The sequence below is a fragment of the Perca flavescens genome, unplaced genomic scaffold, assembly GCF_004354835.1.
Source record: "Perca flavescens isolate YP-PL-M2 unplaced genomic scaffold, PFLA_1.0 EPR50_1.1_unplaced_scaf_71, whole genome shotgun sequence".
Lineage (NCBI taxonomy): Eukaryota > Metazoa > Chordata > Actinopteri > Perciformes > Percidae > Perca > Perca flavescens.
In genome coordinates, this window is record NW_021166726.1 from 10,113 (window position 1) to 27,000 (window position 16,888).

The window sequence follows — 16,888 nt, forward strand, 5'->3', positions numbered from 1 at the left end:
TAGAAAGCAGCTAGTTGGCAGCTCGTTTTTTTTGGAACTGGAACAAAAAGAACTAAGAGGATGTACTGATATCATCTTTGGTTTTCCTATTCTGTAAGTACTAAGTTGATTAACAAGTTTATGTAACTGTCTGTCTGTATCCACCTGTAGCTTTTGTAATTGCTGAGGTCTGGACCTGGAAGCCTTAACTTTTACCACAGACATTGTGTTTGTTTTAGAGAATCTTATATTTTCTTAGTAGCCCAACATTATTTTGTTTAAATATGAAGTTGCAGTGACACAGGAAGGCTGGAAGATTTATCATTAATAGGAGTACTTTCAGGCCATTTAATAAATGTAATGTGTTTATGATGTTTTGTTAGTGTACTAAACCTGTAAGATAAATTAATTGGTACCCATAGTAACCAACCACAATGATCAATATACAAAACATGAGGGAAAACAGACCTGACAGGTATCTGGTGCAGTGTGTTATTTCAAAGAACTGTTCATTTAGTTAGCTGAGGACAGAGGCAGTAGTATAAAGCACCATGGTTTCTATAGCAAACAGCACCTGTTTACTGAGCCTCCTGCAAATGTCTGGGTTTAGACTACTTTCCAAATATATGACTATGTTGAATCTAGTAAACTTGTAGAGGGATGGGACTGCCTTTTCTCTTGTAGTTTTACATACTTTTGACCATTCTTTGACCAGTCAGGTGCATGTTAATTTGAATAATTCTAAAACCGATCTAATGCCAGAAGCATCACAGTGATAACATTTCATGCCCTGGTTCTTTTTAATGTCATAATAATCTGTAATTCATATTGACCAAAGAAACCAAATTTAAAGGACTTTGAACCCAAAAACACAATGTGAATCCCATTACTGTCACATGAAGAAAAGAAAATGTAGAGCGTATGATATAAAGAGAAGAGAAATCAGACAGACTGTATCAATTTAAGATTTTATCTTTGAAAAGAACACAGCTGCTGTTAGTTAAAACATTTTTTCTTGCTACCTGTCTGTTATTTTTGGATGGTAACACTGAGCAACATGGTCTATGAAGCCTACTAGAGATTCGCTCGATTTGTTTTTGATTAGAGAAATTACCTTGTGTGGTCAGTGACTTTCTACACCATCAGAAAACAAAATCAGTTGGAGGCAGGATGAAGTTTAGTCTGAATGTGGTCAAGCACAGCTGGAGATTAAAGCAACTGTCACCCTTCTCCTGTTATCTATTACAGACTCCCACCAGCCTGTTATTTTGTGAGAAAGATGTTACACTTTTTATGTATTCTTAAAATAATCAATAAAATATGTGTGGTGCAGTTATGAGCACATCATTTGGCTTCTGTCCAGATGTGGCTTGTACATTACTAATTTATCCAGAGTTTTGTTTTCTGATCATGCTTGTCCCAGTGAACATTGTAATCCTGACAATCACTTTTGGTAATTTAGGCTGTGGCACCTGTAAACAGTAAACATGCAGCGGCGTGAGACGCATTAATCCAAAGGATGATGCAAGATTTTATGTTACTGCTGAAAGTGACAAAGTGGGACTTGACATCAAGTACATCAATGCTGTAAAAGGTAAGTTGAATCTTCTGACTGTTTAATCATGATTCAACTTTAATACATATCACTTTTTGCCACTTATTTGTTGTTTTGTCTTTGATGAATTAGGCGTGGCATCTTCACCTCTGTTCCATTTGAAAAGGGAGACTTTCTATTGGAATACAGAGGTGATCTAATAAACAAGCAAGAATGTGAGAGGAGACGGAGCATTTACCATGACCTCCTCAAAGTGTTTATGTTCGAGTTCCATTTTAATGGAAAACTGTGGTGGTACGTATATATGTCACTGATTAATCTTATCAGAATTATATGACTTTTTTTTCTCTTTTCTCACATTAGGTTCATTTACATTGCATTAGTAAAAAAAAAACGGATTGTTTTGAAAATATTACTTGTGTTTTTGTAGTGTTGATGCAGCAACAGAGAATGGGTCACTTGGCAGACTTGTAAATGACGACCATATGAACCCTAATGCCAAGATGAAGTACCTCACTGTACAAGGGAAGCCCCATCTCTGTTTGTTTGCAGTTCGAGACATAAGTCCAGGAGAGGAGATCACCTATAATTATGGTGACTCAGACTGGCCGTGGAGATGCAAGGTGGTCGAAATTTGACATTTTGAAATTGATAGTTCTCATATAAGAAATGCTTTAACCATAGAACATTTCACATACCAAAATACTGTACATTTTCCATCTAGCTCCAGGTAGAACATGATTTTTATAGCTTTTGTTAGCAGTTTGTTAGCACCATCAGTCCCCATACCACCTACCCAGCACACCATAGCAAAGATGATACTGACCATTACAGACTGGTAGAATAAAAACAATGAAGTCATCAAATGCTGTGTTCATCAGATTATAGTTTTCATAGTCCACGGTCTAAAATATGTTTTTTTTTTTTCCTTTTTACAGGCCCTTGATGATGAAATGGCTCCAAAGATTTGTGGTGCCACAAATCCCCCATCCACAATTGATGAGCCTGAAGAGGTATGTCTTCTTCTTTTTTTATTCAGATGTCAAATATCCTCTCTAGTAGTACGTTCCCAGGACTTTCTCTTTATTGTCCTTTTGTCTCTGTTTCATCTTCTACAGCTGACCACTGAGAGCAAGTGCATCCATACAGCTGTCAGCCACCCAAATCAGACCAGTCCAGAGCTCGGCCCACTCACCAAGGTTGGAGAGGTAAATTAAATCTCATGTACAACTTAGTGAAGTTATTTGTGGCAAAATGTTAAATCTACCAACCTATTTCAATGTGTGTGTGTGTGTGTGTGTGCAGTCGCCTGAGTAGAACATGCTTTATGTGGACAATGAAATGGAAGGACATTGTCTAAACACGCTTGTTCAAGCTTCAGTCAGTATAATATCTTAGTGTATGTGTATCAAACGGTGAACCCCACCCAAATATGACTTGGGAGGACCATAAAGTTTAGAGGGTCCTGTCACCAGAGGCATCGCTTTGGTTTTTAAGAACACTTGGACTGCCTGCATTTGATCTGTATGTTGGTTTAATGTGACTGATACGGTGTTTAGGTACATCTAGTGGATGGCCACCCACTCAACAGCACTGACGAAAATTCATGAGAAAAAGTAATTTAAAAGAATCATAGCAAATCTAAGAACTATAAAAGGACTAAAAAGTCACTCCATGTAAAGCTTACAGCCCCTTATTCTAGAAGTGCGATCATTCTAGCAAGTGGGCTGGCAATTGATAAAAAACAAAGAAATCAAATACTGTATTCAGCAGAGTATAGTTTTCATAGTCTACAGACTGTAGTCATGTGGCCTGTTCAGTGGCTAGAGAACTGTTTCAGAGACTACATGTTTTCCACAAAACACTCAGCAATACAGCCATGATATCTTTTCACAGAATACTACACAGGGAACATATTGTCTTCAAGATATTTATGATAATATATATATATATATATTTTTTTTTCCTTTTACAGGCCCTTGATGACGAAATGGCTCCAAAGATTTGTGGTGCCACAAATCCCCCATCCACAATTGATGAGCCTGAAGAGGTATGTCTTCTTTTTTTTTTTTTTTTTATGTCAAATATCCTCTCTAGTAGTACGTTCCCAGGACTTTCTCTTTATTGTCCTTTTGTCTCTTTGTTTCATCTTCTACAGCTGACCACTGAGAGCAAGTGCATCCATACAGCTGTCAGCCACCCAAATCAGACCAGTCCAGAGCTCGGCCCACTCACCAAGGTTGGAGAGGTAAATTAAATCTCATGTACAACTTAGTGAAGTTATTTGTAGCAAAATGTTAAATCTACCAACCTATTTCAATGTGTGTGTGTGTGTGTGTGTATGTGTGTGCAGTCGCCTGAGTAGAACATGCTTTATGTGGACAATGTTGAGTAGAACATGCTTTATGTGGACAATGAAATGGAAGGACATTGTCTAAACATGCTTTTTCAAGCTTCAGTCAGTATAATATCTTAGTGTATGTGTATCAAATGGTGAACCCCACCCAAATATGACTTGGGAGGACCATAAAGTTTAGAGGGTCCTGTCACCAGAGGCATCACTTTGGTTTTTAAGAACACTTGGACTGCCTGCATTTGATCTGTATGTTGGTTTAACGTGAATGGTAAGTTGTTTGGTTACAGGTAATGGATAGGCACCCTATTAGTTATACTGGGCTACAACAAGTCAGCTCCTGGCACTGAGGCTAACCACAAATTCCCCATCTATAATTTAAAAATATGAAGAAGTTATATCTTCATATAGGATATGCTATAAATAAGCTGCGTATAACTAAGATACGCTATAAATAACAAAAAATAAAATGCAATAAAATAGTAATAACATGTATGAGTCTGATGGCTGATGGTACAAAAGAGCCCCTAAGTGCTTTGAGGCATGCGGCTCACTGAGCCTGTGGCTACACATGCTCCTGAACTGCCTCAGTTCTACACACAGGAAGAGAGGGGTAGTCCTTTATAGTTTTCAGCGTCCCTCTCATCCGCTGTCTGTCACTGCCTCCACACTGTCCAAATCCATCCTTCCCACAGAGCTGGCATTCTCACCAGCTTGCCCAGTTTGATAGCACCACCAGTCCCGATACCACCTACCCAGCACACCATAGCAAAGATGATACTGACCATTACAGACTGGTAGAACAAAAACAATGAAGTCCTCAAATGCTGTGTTCATCAGATTATAGTTTTCATAGTCCACGGTCTAAAATATCTTTTGTTTTTTTCCTTTTTACAGGCCCTTGATGACAAAATGGCTCCAAAGATTTGTGGTGCCACAAATCCCCCATCCTCAATTGATGAGCCTGAAGAGGTAGGTCTTCTTCTTTTTTATTCAGATGTCAAATATCCTCTCTAGTAGTACGTTCCCAGGACTTTCTCTTTATTGTCCTTTTGTCTCTTTGTTTCATCTTCTACAGCTGACCACTGAGAGCAAGTGCATCCATACAGCTGTCAGCCACCCAAATCAGACCAGTCCAGAGCTCGGCCCACTCACCAAGGTTTGGAGAGGTAAATTAAATCTCATGTACAACTTAGTGAAGTTATTTGTGGCAAAATGTTAAATCTACCAACCTATTTCAATGTGTGTGTGTGTGTGTGTGTGTGTGCAGTCGCCTGAGTAGAACATGCTTTATGTGGACAATGTTGAGTAGAACATGCTTTATGTGGACAATGAAATGGAAGGACATTGTCTAAACATGCTTGTTCAAGCTTCAGTCAGTATAATATCTTAGTGTATGTGTATCAAACGGTGAACCCCACCCAAATATGACTTGGGAGGACCATAAAGTTTAGAGGGTCCTGTCACCAGAGGCATCGCTTTGGTTTTTAAGAACACTTGGACTGCCTGCATTTGATCTGTATGTTGGTTTAACGTGAATGATACGGTGTTTAGGTACATCTAGTGGATGGCCACCCACTCAACAGCACTGACGAAAATTCATGAGAAAAAGTAATTTAAAAGAATCATAGCAAATCTAAGAACTATAAAAGGACTAAAAAGTCACTCCATGTAAAAGCTTACAGCCCCTTATTCTAGAAGTGCGATCATTCTAGCAAGTGGGCTGGCAATTGATAAAAAACGAAGAAATCAAATACTGTATTCAGCAGAGTATAGTTTTCATAGTCTACAGACTGTAGTCATGTGGCCTGTTCAGTGGCTAGAGAACTGTTTCAGAGACTACATGTTTTCCACAAAACACTCAGCAATACAGCCATGATATCTTTTCACAGAATACTACACAGGAACATATTGTCTTCAAGATATTTATGATAATATATATATATTTTTTTTTTTCCTTTTACAGGCCCTTGATGACGAAAATGGCTCCAAAGATTTGTGGTGCCACAAATCCCCCATCCACAATTGATGAGCCTGAAGAGGTATGTCTTCTTTTTTTTTTTTATTCAGATGTCAAATATCCTCTCTAGTAGTACGTTCCCAGGACTTTCTCTTTATTGTCCTTTTGTCTCTTTGTTTCATCTTCTACAGCTGACCACTGAGAGCAAGTGCATCCATACAGCTGTCAGCCACCCAAATCAGACCAGTCCAGAGCTCGGCCCACTCACCAAGGTTGGAGAGGTAAATTAAATCTCATGTACAACTTAGTGAAGTTATTTGTAGCAAAATGTTAAATCTACCAACCTATTTCAATGTGTGTGTGTGTGTGTGTGTGTGTGTGCAGTCGCCTGAGTAGAACATGCTTTATGTGGACAATGTTGAGTAGAACATGCTTTATGTGGACAATGAAATGGAAGGACATTGTCTAAACATGCTTGTTCAAGCTTCAGTCAGTATAATATCTTAGTGTATGTGTATCAAATGGTGAACCCCACCCAAATATGACTTGGGAGGACCATAAAGTTTAGAGGGTCCTGTCACCAGAGGCATCACTTTGGTTTTTAAGAACACTTGGACTGCCTGCATTTGATCTGTATGTTGGTTTAACGTGAATGGTAAGTTGTTTGGTTACAGGTAATGGATAGGCACCCTATTAGTTATACTGGGCTACAACAAGTCAGCTCCTGGCACTGAGGCTAACCACAAATTCCCCATCTACAATTTAAAAATATGAAGAAGTTATATCTTCATATAGGATATGCTATAAATAAGCTGCGTATAACTAAGATACGCTATAAATAACAATAAAATACAATGCAATAAAATAGTAATAACATGTATGAGTCTGATGGCTGATGGTACAAAAGAGCCCCTAAGTGCTTTGAGGCATGCGGCTCACTGAGCCTGTGGCTACACATGCTCCTGAACTGCCTCAGTTCTACACACAGGAAGAGAGGGGTAGTCCTTTATAGTTTTCAGCGTCCCTCTCATCCGCTGTCTGTCACTGCCTCCACACTGTCCAAATCCATCCTTCCCACAGAGCTGGCATTCTCACCAGCTTGCCCAGTTTGATAGCACCACCAGTCCCGATACCACCTACCCAGCACACCATAGCAAAGATGATACTGACCATTACAGACTGGTAGAACAAAAACAATGAAGTCATCAAATGCTGTGTTCATCAGATTATAGTTTTCATAGTCCACGGTCTAAAATATCTTTTGTTTTTTTTTCCTTTTTACAGGCCCTTGATGACGAAATGGCTCCAAAGATTTGTGGTGCCACAAATCCCCCATCCTCAATTGATGAGCCTGAAGAGGTAGGTCTTCTTCTTTTTTTATTCAGATGTCAAATATCCTCTCTAGTAGTACGTTCCCAGGACTTTCTCTTTATTGTCCTTTTGTCTCTTTGTTTCATCTTCTACAGCTGACCACTGAGAGCAAGTGCATCCATACAGCTGTCAGCCACCCAAATCAGACCAGTCAGAGCTCGGCCCACTCACCAAGGTTGGAGAGGTAAATTAAATCTCATGTACAACTTAGTGAAGTTATTTGTGGCAAAATGTTAAATCTACCAACCTATTTCAATGTGTGTGTGTGTGTGTGTGTGTGTGTGCAGTCGCCTGAGTAGAACATGCTTTATGTGGACAATGTTGAGTAGAACATGCTTTATGTGGACAATGAAATGGAAGGACATTGTCTAAACATGCTTTTTCAAGCTTCAGTCAGTATAATATCTTAGTGTATGTGTATCAAATGGTGAACCCCACCCAAATATGACTTGGGAGGACCATAAAGTTTAGAGGGTCCTGTCACCAGAGGCATCGCTTTGGTTTTTAAGAACACTTGGACTGCCTGCATTTGATCTGTATGTTGGTTTAATGTGAATGGTAAGTTGTTTGGTTACAGGTAATGGATAGGCACCCTATTAGTTATGTATTATGTATGTATGTATGTATGTATGTATGTATGTATGTATGTATGTATGTATGTATGTATGTATGTATTTATGAAGTAAATTAAATATCACATTGGTATTGGATTTAAAGTTATTAGATATTGACATGTAAATATGAAATGTCTTTCTGTCCAAACTATGTGGCATAAATAAATACTACAATTTTTTTTTTTTTCGCCAACAGTGTCAAAAACACCGCCTGGTGTGCGCAACAGTATCCTCCTTGGACAAGTGTGTTAATTGTGTGGGACCCGTATCTTCCTTCAAGTGGCTTGGCTATCGATGCACAGGTTAGATATTTAGTGAATTAGTATAGAGTAGGGCTGCACAATTAATCAAATTTTAATCACGATCACGATTTTTGCTTCCCACGATCAAATTTGCGTGATTGTGTTATATTTAAAATGTGTCATTCCGTTCATAGAACAGTTTTAGCAAAGCCAATCTAGCGCTCCATCAACGACTGGCTGATCACGTGTCTGTGTGAGCCAATCAGAGTTTTTCCCTGCACCGCTCAGCTCAATTTTTAGATGTAGACAGTCACAGAGGACAGAGTTATGTGCGGAAAATTCCACAACAGGTAGCAATCGGGCATCATAAGTCTGTCACGATGTTTACCAGTTTACCAGTAAATGCAACATTTTGTCCCATCTGTTTTTTTTTTTTTTTTCATACAACAGCAAGGACCATAGTGCTAGTTTGTTTCTTTTAGCTCACAGCTTTAGCGGCAGACTGTTGGCAGTCCCGCTGTTGGAATCCTACAGTGAAATACATTCACACTACACCGTTAGCTGTCAGCATTTTAGCCGTGTTTAATCCAGTTACTACTGTGGCTAACAGTAGGCTAACGTTACCTGCCATGTAATGTGTTATTAGTGTTTACTAGCATGACATGTAAAAAATTGTAGAAAATTGCGTTGCCTGTATCTTTCACGGCAAACGTGCATGTGTGGAAAGCGGTTGCACAACAGCTGAAATGGCATACTCCTTCACAGTATCCTTCAATAAAGGAGGAATGTAGCACAATATGGATGTAAAAGCGGTTATAATTAGCCTATGTGACAATAAAATTTGTTTTGGTTAAAAACAAATAATCGTGATAATTAATCGTGATCTCAATATTGATCAAAATAATCGTGATTATCGTTTTGGCCATAATCGTGCAGCCCTAGTATAGAGTGTACATGTGTTGTGCTCTAACCACTTAAATAGACCTACAGTGTTAACATTATTTTACTCAAAATGTGTTACAGTTTGTTCAGGGGTCTGGCATAAATCCTGCCTCAAGCAAATTACAGGAGATTACTTGCACAGCACAGCACAGGTGAGTATCTACTGAGTGAGTGTTGAACTTGAACTGTCTATAACATTCAATCACCCTGTAAAATAATATGCTTTCTCACCAATTCAGGCACAGCAGTCTTCTGAGGCTTCTGAGGATGAACGGATGTCAGATCAGGACAAAATTCCACATCCACAATTGGACGAAATATCATCTGATGATGCTGAGGACATGTCTGACAAGGAATACATACCTGACTCTGAGGATGATGAATATGATTCAGATGCCAGCATACACTTAATGTCAAGTAAGGCAAGAGCTGCACATATTCAAGTAAAAACGGTAATACCTGATGTTGGAACATCTTATGGGTCAGACATAGGCACCCCAGTTGTGCCCAGTACATCACAATGTTGGCCACCCCTAAAAATAAGATGATTCCCAATGCTGCTGACACATCTAATTCAGCGAATTCATCAAAGGAAAAGCCAGAGGAAGAAACTGTGACTCATGAACAAGAATTACCACATCTGATTATGAGTAAAAAGAATTACTGTTATGTTTGTGGTAAGCCACAAAGCAAAATTTCCGCCACTTGAAAACACACAAGACACATGCTGAAATTGTCCATGCATTTTCCCTTCCTGAGGACTCAAAAGAGCGCAAGATATTATTAGAAAAAATGAGGAATAAGGGAAATTTTAAACATAACACTGCAGTTTTGCAAGATGGAACAGGATCACTGAAAGTGAAGAGAAAGCCAAAAGCTAAAACACTGGCAGGAAAGTTTATTCACTGTATGTATTGTCAAGGGATGTACATACGTAAGGAGCTTTGGAGACATGTCCGCAGATGCCCCTTTAAGCCAGAAAACGAAGATTTGGATGACCAACCTGGGAGAACCAAAGTACTGGGCTTGGCTGTAGCTCTGGAGTCTACATTCTGTCAGCAGATCTCAAGTGGAGTGTGGAAGCTCCTTAGTGTCATGAAACAAGATGAGGTGGCCTCAGTTGTGCGAAATGACCTCTCTATCATTCAGTTTGCCCAGTCACTCTACAACAAACATGGACAAGACCCTACAAAATATGAATACATTCGACAGAAGCTCCGTGAAGTGGGGGGCGTTTGTTGTTATGCCTGCGCACAGAATTCTCAGTACATAACCTAGAGGAGGCTGTTAAACCTGCTAACTTCCAGAGAGTTGTGCAAGCAGTAAAGAAAGTTTCAGGTTTTGATGAAGAAAAACACTTGTACCAGAAACCAAGCCTTGCGTTGAAACTGGGGCATACACTGCAGAAAATTGCTGACATTATTCATTGTAGGGCACTCATGGCAGAAGATGAAGAGTTGATCAGGTACACTGACACATTCAAGAAGTTGTACACCTCCAGGTGGTCTGAGTTGGTGTCTCACAGTGCCCTGAACACACTGAGCGATGCAAAATACAACAAACCATCAACATTGCCCTTCACTGAAGATGTTCAGATCCTTCATCAGTACCTTGAGAAATCTGCAGAAAGTGCCTTCTGCAGCTTGAAGGAAGAGGCCACCACTCAGAACTATGCTCAACTTGCAAAACTCACACTTGCACAAATCATTGTGTTCAATCGAAGACGTGCTGGGGAAGTTTCAAAAATGCGCCTCAAAAGTTTTCATGAAAGGGACAACACAAAGCTCCATGAAGATGTTGCCATGGGGTTGTCTAAGACTGAACAGAAGCTCTGCAACTATTTCAGCCGAATTGAAATCCTGGGGAAAAGGGGCAGAAAGGTTGCAGTTCTGCTCACACCAAGGGTGGTGGATGCTTTGTCACTACTTGCCAGTAGAAGAACTGAATGTGGCGTTTGTGCCACAAATGTCTTCCTGTTTGCAAGACCAACGTCAATGAGCCACTACAGAGGACAGGACTGTTTGCGTGTTCATGCAAACCAGTGTGGAGCAAAGCACCGGAGTACCTCAGGTCAACACAACTCAGGAAACATGTTGCCACACTCTCACAAGTCCTTAATTTAAAAAACAATGAACTTGATCAGGTTGCAGATTTCCTGGGTCACGACATCCGTGTTCACCGCGACTTCTACAGATTACCAGTTCCCACAACACAACTGGCTAAGATTTCCAAACTGCTTTTGTCAATGGAGAAAGGACACCTTTCCAGCATGCAGGGGAAGTCACTGGATGATATTGAAATTGAAGGTTTGTATAGAAATTAGCCCTTGTAGATATTATCTGAGTGTTTGTTTTTTCCTTGATATGTTAATTTATAAACCTCTAGACTTGGCGTAGTCAACATCCTTTTCCAAGAAAAAAAATCACCTTTCATGTCCAAATATGAGTTGAGGACTACTATTCAGAAATATAAGCATAAAAATACAGTATGGCTGGACAGTAATTCAAACTTATGTTTGTGGAGGTGCAGTCGAATTACGTTAAATATTAACATAATATCATATTGTGTAATCATTTGTACATGGATTGTTCTATCTTATGTGCTCATGGACCACATTAAACATAAACACAGGTATAATAGCTCAAAACTACTCAAGTAAAAATAGTTACTTTGCAAAAAGTGGCAAGTACAAAACCACAGGCCTACTATCTTTTCCCTAGGTCTTTTTATTTGATGTGGCTATTTCAACCACGTATGTCCAGCTATTTATGTGAGTTTTACTAATGCCATTTTCCAGATGAGATTGCGTTAAGTGACGCTGAAGATAGTGGGAGCGATTCTGATAACGGCAACACAGAAGTCACAGCATCAGAGTTTGGAACTGTGGAGCCTGTGGATTTTGACTCTACAACCACAGAGCAAGACCATGACATTGGAGGCTTTGGTATGTTAACTCACTTCACAGTCACTGCTGATAAAATGTATTTTTTCCTGGGACAAAGGTAACTTTTGTTAAATTTTGTGTTCAACAGGATCAGTGTCCTTTGTGTCGTCCACAGTAAATGAGAGTGTACCTCCCTCTGAAGGTAAGATTCAGATTCAAGAGGTTTATTGTCACAACACAGTGGTTTATACCATACGAATTCTTACTTTACCCAACTCCCTTAACAGAACAGTTCAATAATAAGACAAATGCACAACACAAATAGAATAAAATATAAAATTTAAATATAACTTCCAGTGTACAATAAACCTAAGTTGGAATTAAAAAAAAAAAAAAGAAACCTGAGTTGAATAAGGTGCTCTGTGCCACACAGTTACAATTAAGGTGCCGATAGTCATTCAGACAAGTCACAGTGTCCTTTGTGGGGGCACGATGGTGGTGGACTTGAAGCTGGTGGGGACCGAGTGGTGACACAGTGACACAGAGTGGTGTGTCCAGTATGCCCTTGTTGGCCATAGTCCCTCCCTTTCAGCTGGTGTTGAGGGCTTCGAAGTGAGCGGTTTGTTTTCTGTTTGCAGTTTGTGATGTGTTGCAGACCTTGCCACATGCTCCCGGGATCAGCAGTGGTGTAATATCCCTCCAGCTTCAGTCTGTATTGTCTATTGGCCTGTTTGATTGATCTACGCAGGTCATATCTGGCCTTTTTCTAGTCCTCCGTGTCACCCGAGACACATGCAGCAGAGCGCACATAGCATGGACCACACTTCAGTTAATCCAGGGTTTGTCGTTGGGGTAGGTCTTGCAACGTTTAGTGGGGATAATTTTCTGCAAATGTAGCCAGTTACAGCTGCAGCATATTCCTTTAGGGTCCACACACAGTCCCCTCTCAGAGCAGGAGTTTTAAACCCACCACGGTCTGTACTGTTAAAGCAGTCCTGAAGCACTAGTTCAGATCCTTCATTCGTTTGAGGAGTTGCCTGTAGGCTGGGTAGAGGAACACTGAGATGTGGACTGATAGTCCAAAGTGCAGGTGAGGCACAGCCTTGTAGGCGTTCTTCACGTTGCTGTACACTTGGTCAAGAGTATTCTACTCCCTCAAAGGAAAGCTCATCTGTTGATGGTACTTTGGTAGGGACGCTCCCTGAGGTTGTAGTAGTTAAAATCACCAGCCACGATGAAGGACAGCATCTGGGTGTGCAGTCTCCAGCTTGCTGATGAGGTCCTGTAGCATCCCCATCGAGCAGAGGCACAGCGCTGAACTCGCTTGGGAGATAAAGATAAAGAGAAGGGCCTGCACTTTAGCATTAAAAGTTCAATGTCCGATGAACCGTGCTTTTCAACAATCTGAACATTCCCACACCATCAGTGTTAATGTACACATGCCGCCTCCCTGGTATTCTTGAGTTTGGCGTGCTGTCAGAGAGCCAGATCTCAGTGAGAATAAGAGCACAACATTCCCTTATCTCACGCTGAGTTGTAGTCCTAGTTCTCAGCTTATTTGTCAAGAGAACGGACATTAGCTAGTATGGTCCTGTAGCTCAGCCTAGCATGTAGCCCACCTCTCTTGCCTCGTCCCCGTTGTGGGCGCACGGTGTTGCTGTGTCCTGCCGGCTGGAGTTGGCTTGGTTCAGGCGTAGGAGAAAGTTAAAGTTCAAGAGGCAGTGTTGTAAGCTTGTGTTGAACATTGCCAATGTCCAGAAGTTCTTCCCTGCTGTATCTTACTGTCACACACAAGCTGTGTGTGTAAGATGCACAATAACAAAATAAACAAAGTTACATCAGTGTCAGGAGAGCGAAGGCATGGGCACCATGGTGAATTGTGAAGCACCTTAATGTGCTTTGAATAAGATACATCCTTTTTTAGGCCAGGTATGAAAGGAAGAAAGACCTAAATAAAAAGTCATACCATTTTAAAAAGAATAAAATTAAGTATAATTTATAATTAAATAATAATAAAAATAATAACTATTACATAAATTACTTTGCAGTGTATTCTACACATGCCACAAAACTGCACCATCCACAGTTGGATTCCATCTAAGGCGGTTACACACTGGGACGCGTCACGCGAGCGTGTCAGCCGCGTGGCGTGTCCGTTTATATTTCAGCTCCCATGGTAACAGGTTAGAGCTTACACACTGCCTGCGTGAGACGCGCGTCTCAGGCGCGGCTCGAGACGCGTCTGAGATGTGTGCATGCTAGAAATAGAACCAACGCCTATTTTTTTTCGCGCGACACGCGAGCGTGTTGGAAGCGTTTCCAGGCAAAATAGAATAGGAAAAGATGTTTATATGTCATTTAGACACAAATCCATATTAACAAATGACATGTTGATGTTTGAAAGCCTCTAGGTTTTGATATAAATGCAGATAGGCCTAGGCCTATATGAATGTAAAATGTTTTTAATCAATTTTCTAGTATTGCACCTGTCAATACTAAACGAAATATTCTGTAGCCTATTTTGCCTTCAATATTGCCGACGTTGTCTTTGCTTTAATCAAATCAGTATCAATATTTATGTTTAACATGGTATTTCATTTTATCAATGGGGTCAGACACCTTCCTGGTGGGGAAAGACAGACAAAATCCACGCAGCTGACATGCAACAGAAACGCCCGCTCACGCCACGCCTGCAGTGTGTAACCCGCCTAAGGATATTTATGCACATCTCTGTGATGTTTCCTGTCTGAAGTTTTCAACTATCAAAATGCAAGAGTAATCTTAAAGAAAGGGATATAAATAAATAGCCCTAAATTTAATTGTACTGCATTTGTACAAAACATCTTGTCTGCAAGGGAGCAAATACACTTAATTTATAATCAGAAAATGTATAGTGAATTTGAGATAAAAGTAAAGTTACCTCCTTCTCTTCATATGTTCTCTTGATGCCCATGAGTATGTTCTATTAATTCTCTTTTTGGCAAATTGGTTAAAAGACTCAAAATTAATGAGTCACAAAATCTGGAAGACTAAGAGGTTAAAAGTAGTATTAGGCTGATTGTTACGTACTTTATGTGTTAGGTTTCAATATCAAGACTAAACTTTCAGACCAAGTTCCTACACTATTTAGCTAACCCTATGAAATCAGATTTATACTGAGAATCAGACCTTAAACCCCTAGTCTTTGTTTCATTTAAAATACGGTGTGTTGTACAATGCCAAAATAACTTAAGACATGTTACTAATTGTAGTATTACTAACTGTACTTAAATTAATTCATATATCAAAAGGTTTAGCCACTTAAACAGATGAACAGCAAAGACATTCTAAAAATGTTTTAATGCTGATGACTTTAATACACGCCATATTGTCCACACTCTAATGTGGGCTAGTAAAGTTGGTGAAATCACATCAAGTGAGCAGTTAACTGATATCCAAAGTGAATTATTAAGAAAAAAACACATTTTGTTTGTGATATATCTTTTTCTTGTTTGCCTATGTTCCAGGGAATTATGCTGATAAAGAACATGGATCCAGAAGAGTGGCAAAGAAAGTGTGGTCTAAGGCTGAGGTCGCTGCAGTAATGCGACACTTCAAAGATCATATAAGCAGGGGGAAACTGGCCACCAAAACTGAATGCAGTCACTGCAAACTGGTGGAAGATCCCGTGTTGGCACAAAGAACAGTGCAAAATATAAGGGACTTTGTTAGAAATAGAGGAATAACTGCAAAGAGGCAGTCACAAAAGAAAAGATTTAAAAACACTGACAGTTGTGGTAGTGTTTTTCTGTATGTGTTAATGTTTTAAAAAGTGTGGCTCTTGTGTTACAAGTTATCAGCCTGTTATAGGTTGTAATAATGCCATTTTAAAGGTTCAGTACAAAAATATAAGGTTGAATTATACAAAGAGGCCATCATAACAACAAACTGTAAACCAGCACTTATTTTATTTTTTTTTTACATCTTATTAATTTATTTTTGTTATGATCAACCATGGGTCTTTTGAAGTTGGGTAAGAATGAGATTTGAGCAAAAAGCTAAAATCAGTTATTGTCATGACACTTGTGTTGTGTGACAATCTATTGTTAAGCTGTTACAGGCTCCTATCTGGCTGTTAGTCAGTGTCACCAATTAACAATGGTGATATTTGAGTTGTACAATAAAATAATAATTAAGTCCCATTAACGCTTGGTGGTGTCAGGTTAATGTGTATTTATGTTAATGAGGCCAAGTTATTTAAGTGACGTCATTGTCCCTTTAAAGTCCCAATAATGTTTGTTTGGACCTTATAAATCACATATTTTTCAAAAGGAGAACTGTCTCTATAAACCACAATAGTTTTAAGGTGGTGTGTATCACGCTCTGAAGGGTGTATCTGAAGTCTAAAGTGACCTGAATTTTTTTTCAATTTTTTTTTGAGTGTTTTAATCTAACTCCCATAGCTCTAGGACCTCAGGAAAGGGTAGTCCATCTAAACCACCACCGGGCCTGTTTGGAGAAAAAGTCCGGCTAATCCACATAGACCCGTATGTGTCTGTGTGTCTTTGAGTGTGTGTGTGTGTCTGCATGTGTGTGTGTGTGTGTGTGTGTGTGTCTGTCTGTGAGTGTCTGTGAGTGTGTGTGTGTGTGTGTCTGTGAGTGAGTCTGTGTGTGTGTGTGTTTGTGTGGGGGGGTCTGTGTGTCTGTGTGTGTCTGTCTGTGTTTTGTGTGTGTGTGTGTCTGTGAGTGTGTGTGTCTGTGAGTGTGTGTGTCTGTGTGTGTGTGTGTGTGTGTGTCAGTGTGTTTCTGTGTGTTTCTGGATGTCTGTGTGCGCCTCTGTAAAACAGCCTCTGAAAGGAACTATCTCAGCACAGATCTACTAATCGATCGTGGGAAATGTGGGGGTGGCGACCCACAACGAGTCTCATTAACATTTCTGACTGAAAGGATTGATTTGGTTGTATTTCACAGTTGGTAATTGGCAGTAAAAACATCAACCAGCGGATCCT

General features: G+C 39.8%; 1 protein-coding gene and 1 long non-coding RNA gene across 2 annotated transcripts; both read left to right on the forward strand.

Annotated features, from left to right (window-relative positions):
* Positions 1-1,740: 1,740 nt before the first annotated feature.
* Positions 1,741-2,512, forward strand: LOC114552136 (uncharacterized). The gene is made up of 3 exons (XR_003692135.1): positions 1,741-1,828; positions 1,965-2,157; positions 2,473-2,512. It is a non-coding gene; the product is annotated as an uncharacterized LOC114552136 (long non-coding RNA).
* Positions 2,513-10,455: 7,943 nt separating this feature from the next.
* LOC114552135 (uncharacterized) lies at positions 10,456-15,676 on the forward strand (the record flags this gene model as incomplete). Its single annotated transcript, XM_028572778.1, has 5 exons — positions 10,456-10,948; positions 11,059-11,322; positions 11,814-11,960; positions 12,049-12,102; positions 15,407-15,676. Coding segments are annotated over exons 1-5 (1,228 nt in total), but the record flags the coding sequence as incomplete, so codon positions are not given.
* Positions 15,677-16,888: the final 1,212 nt, after the last annotated feature.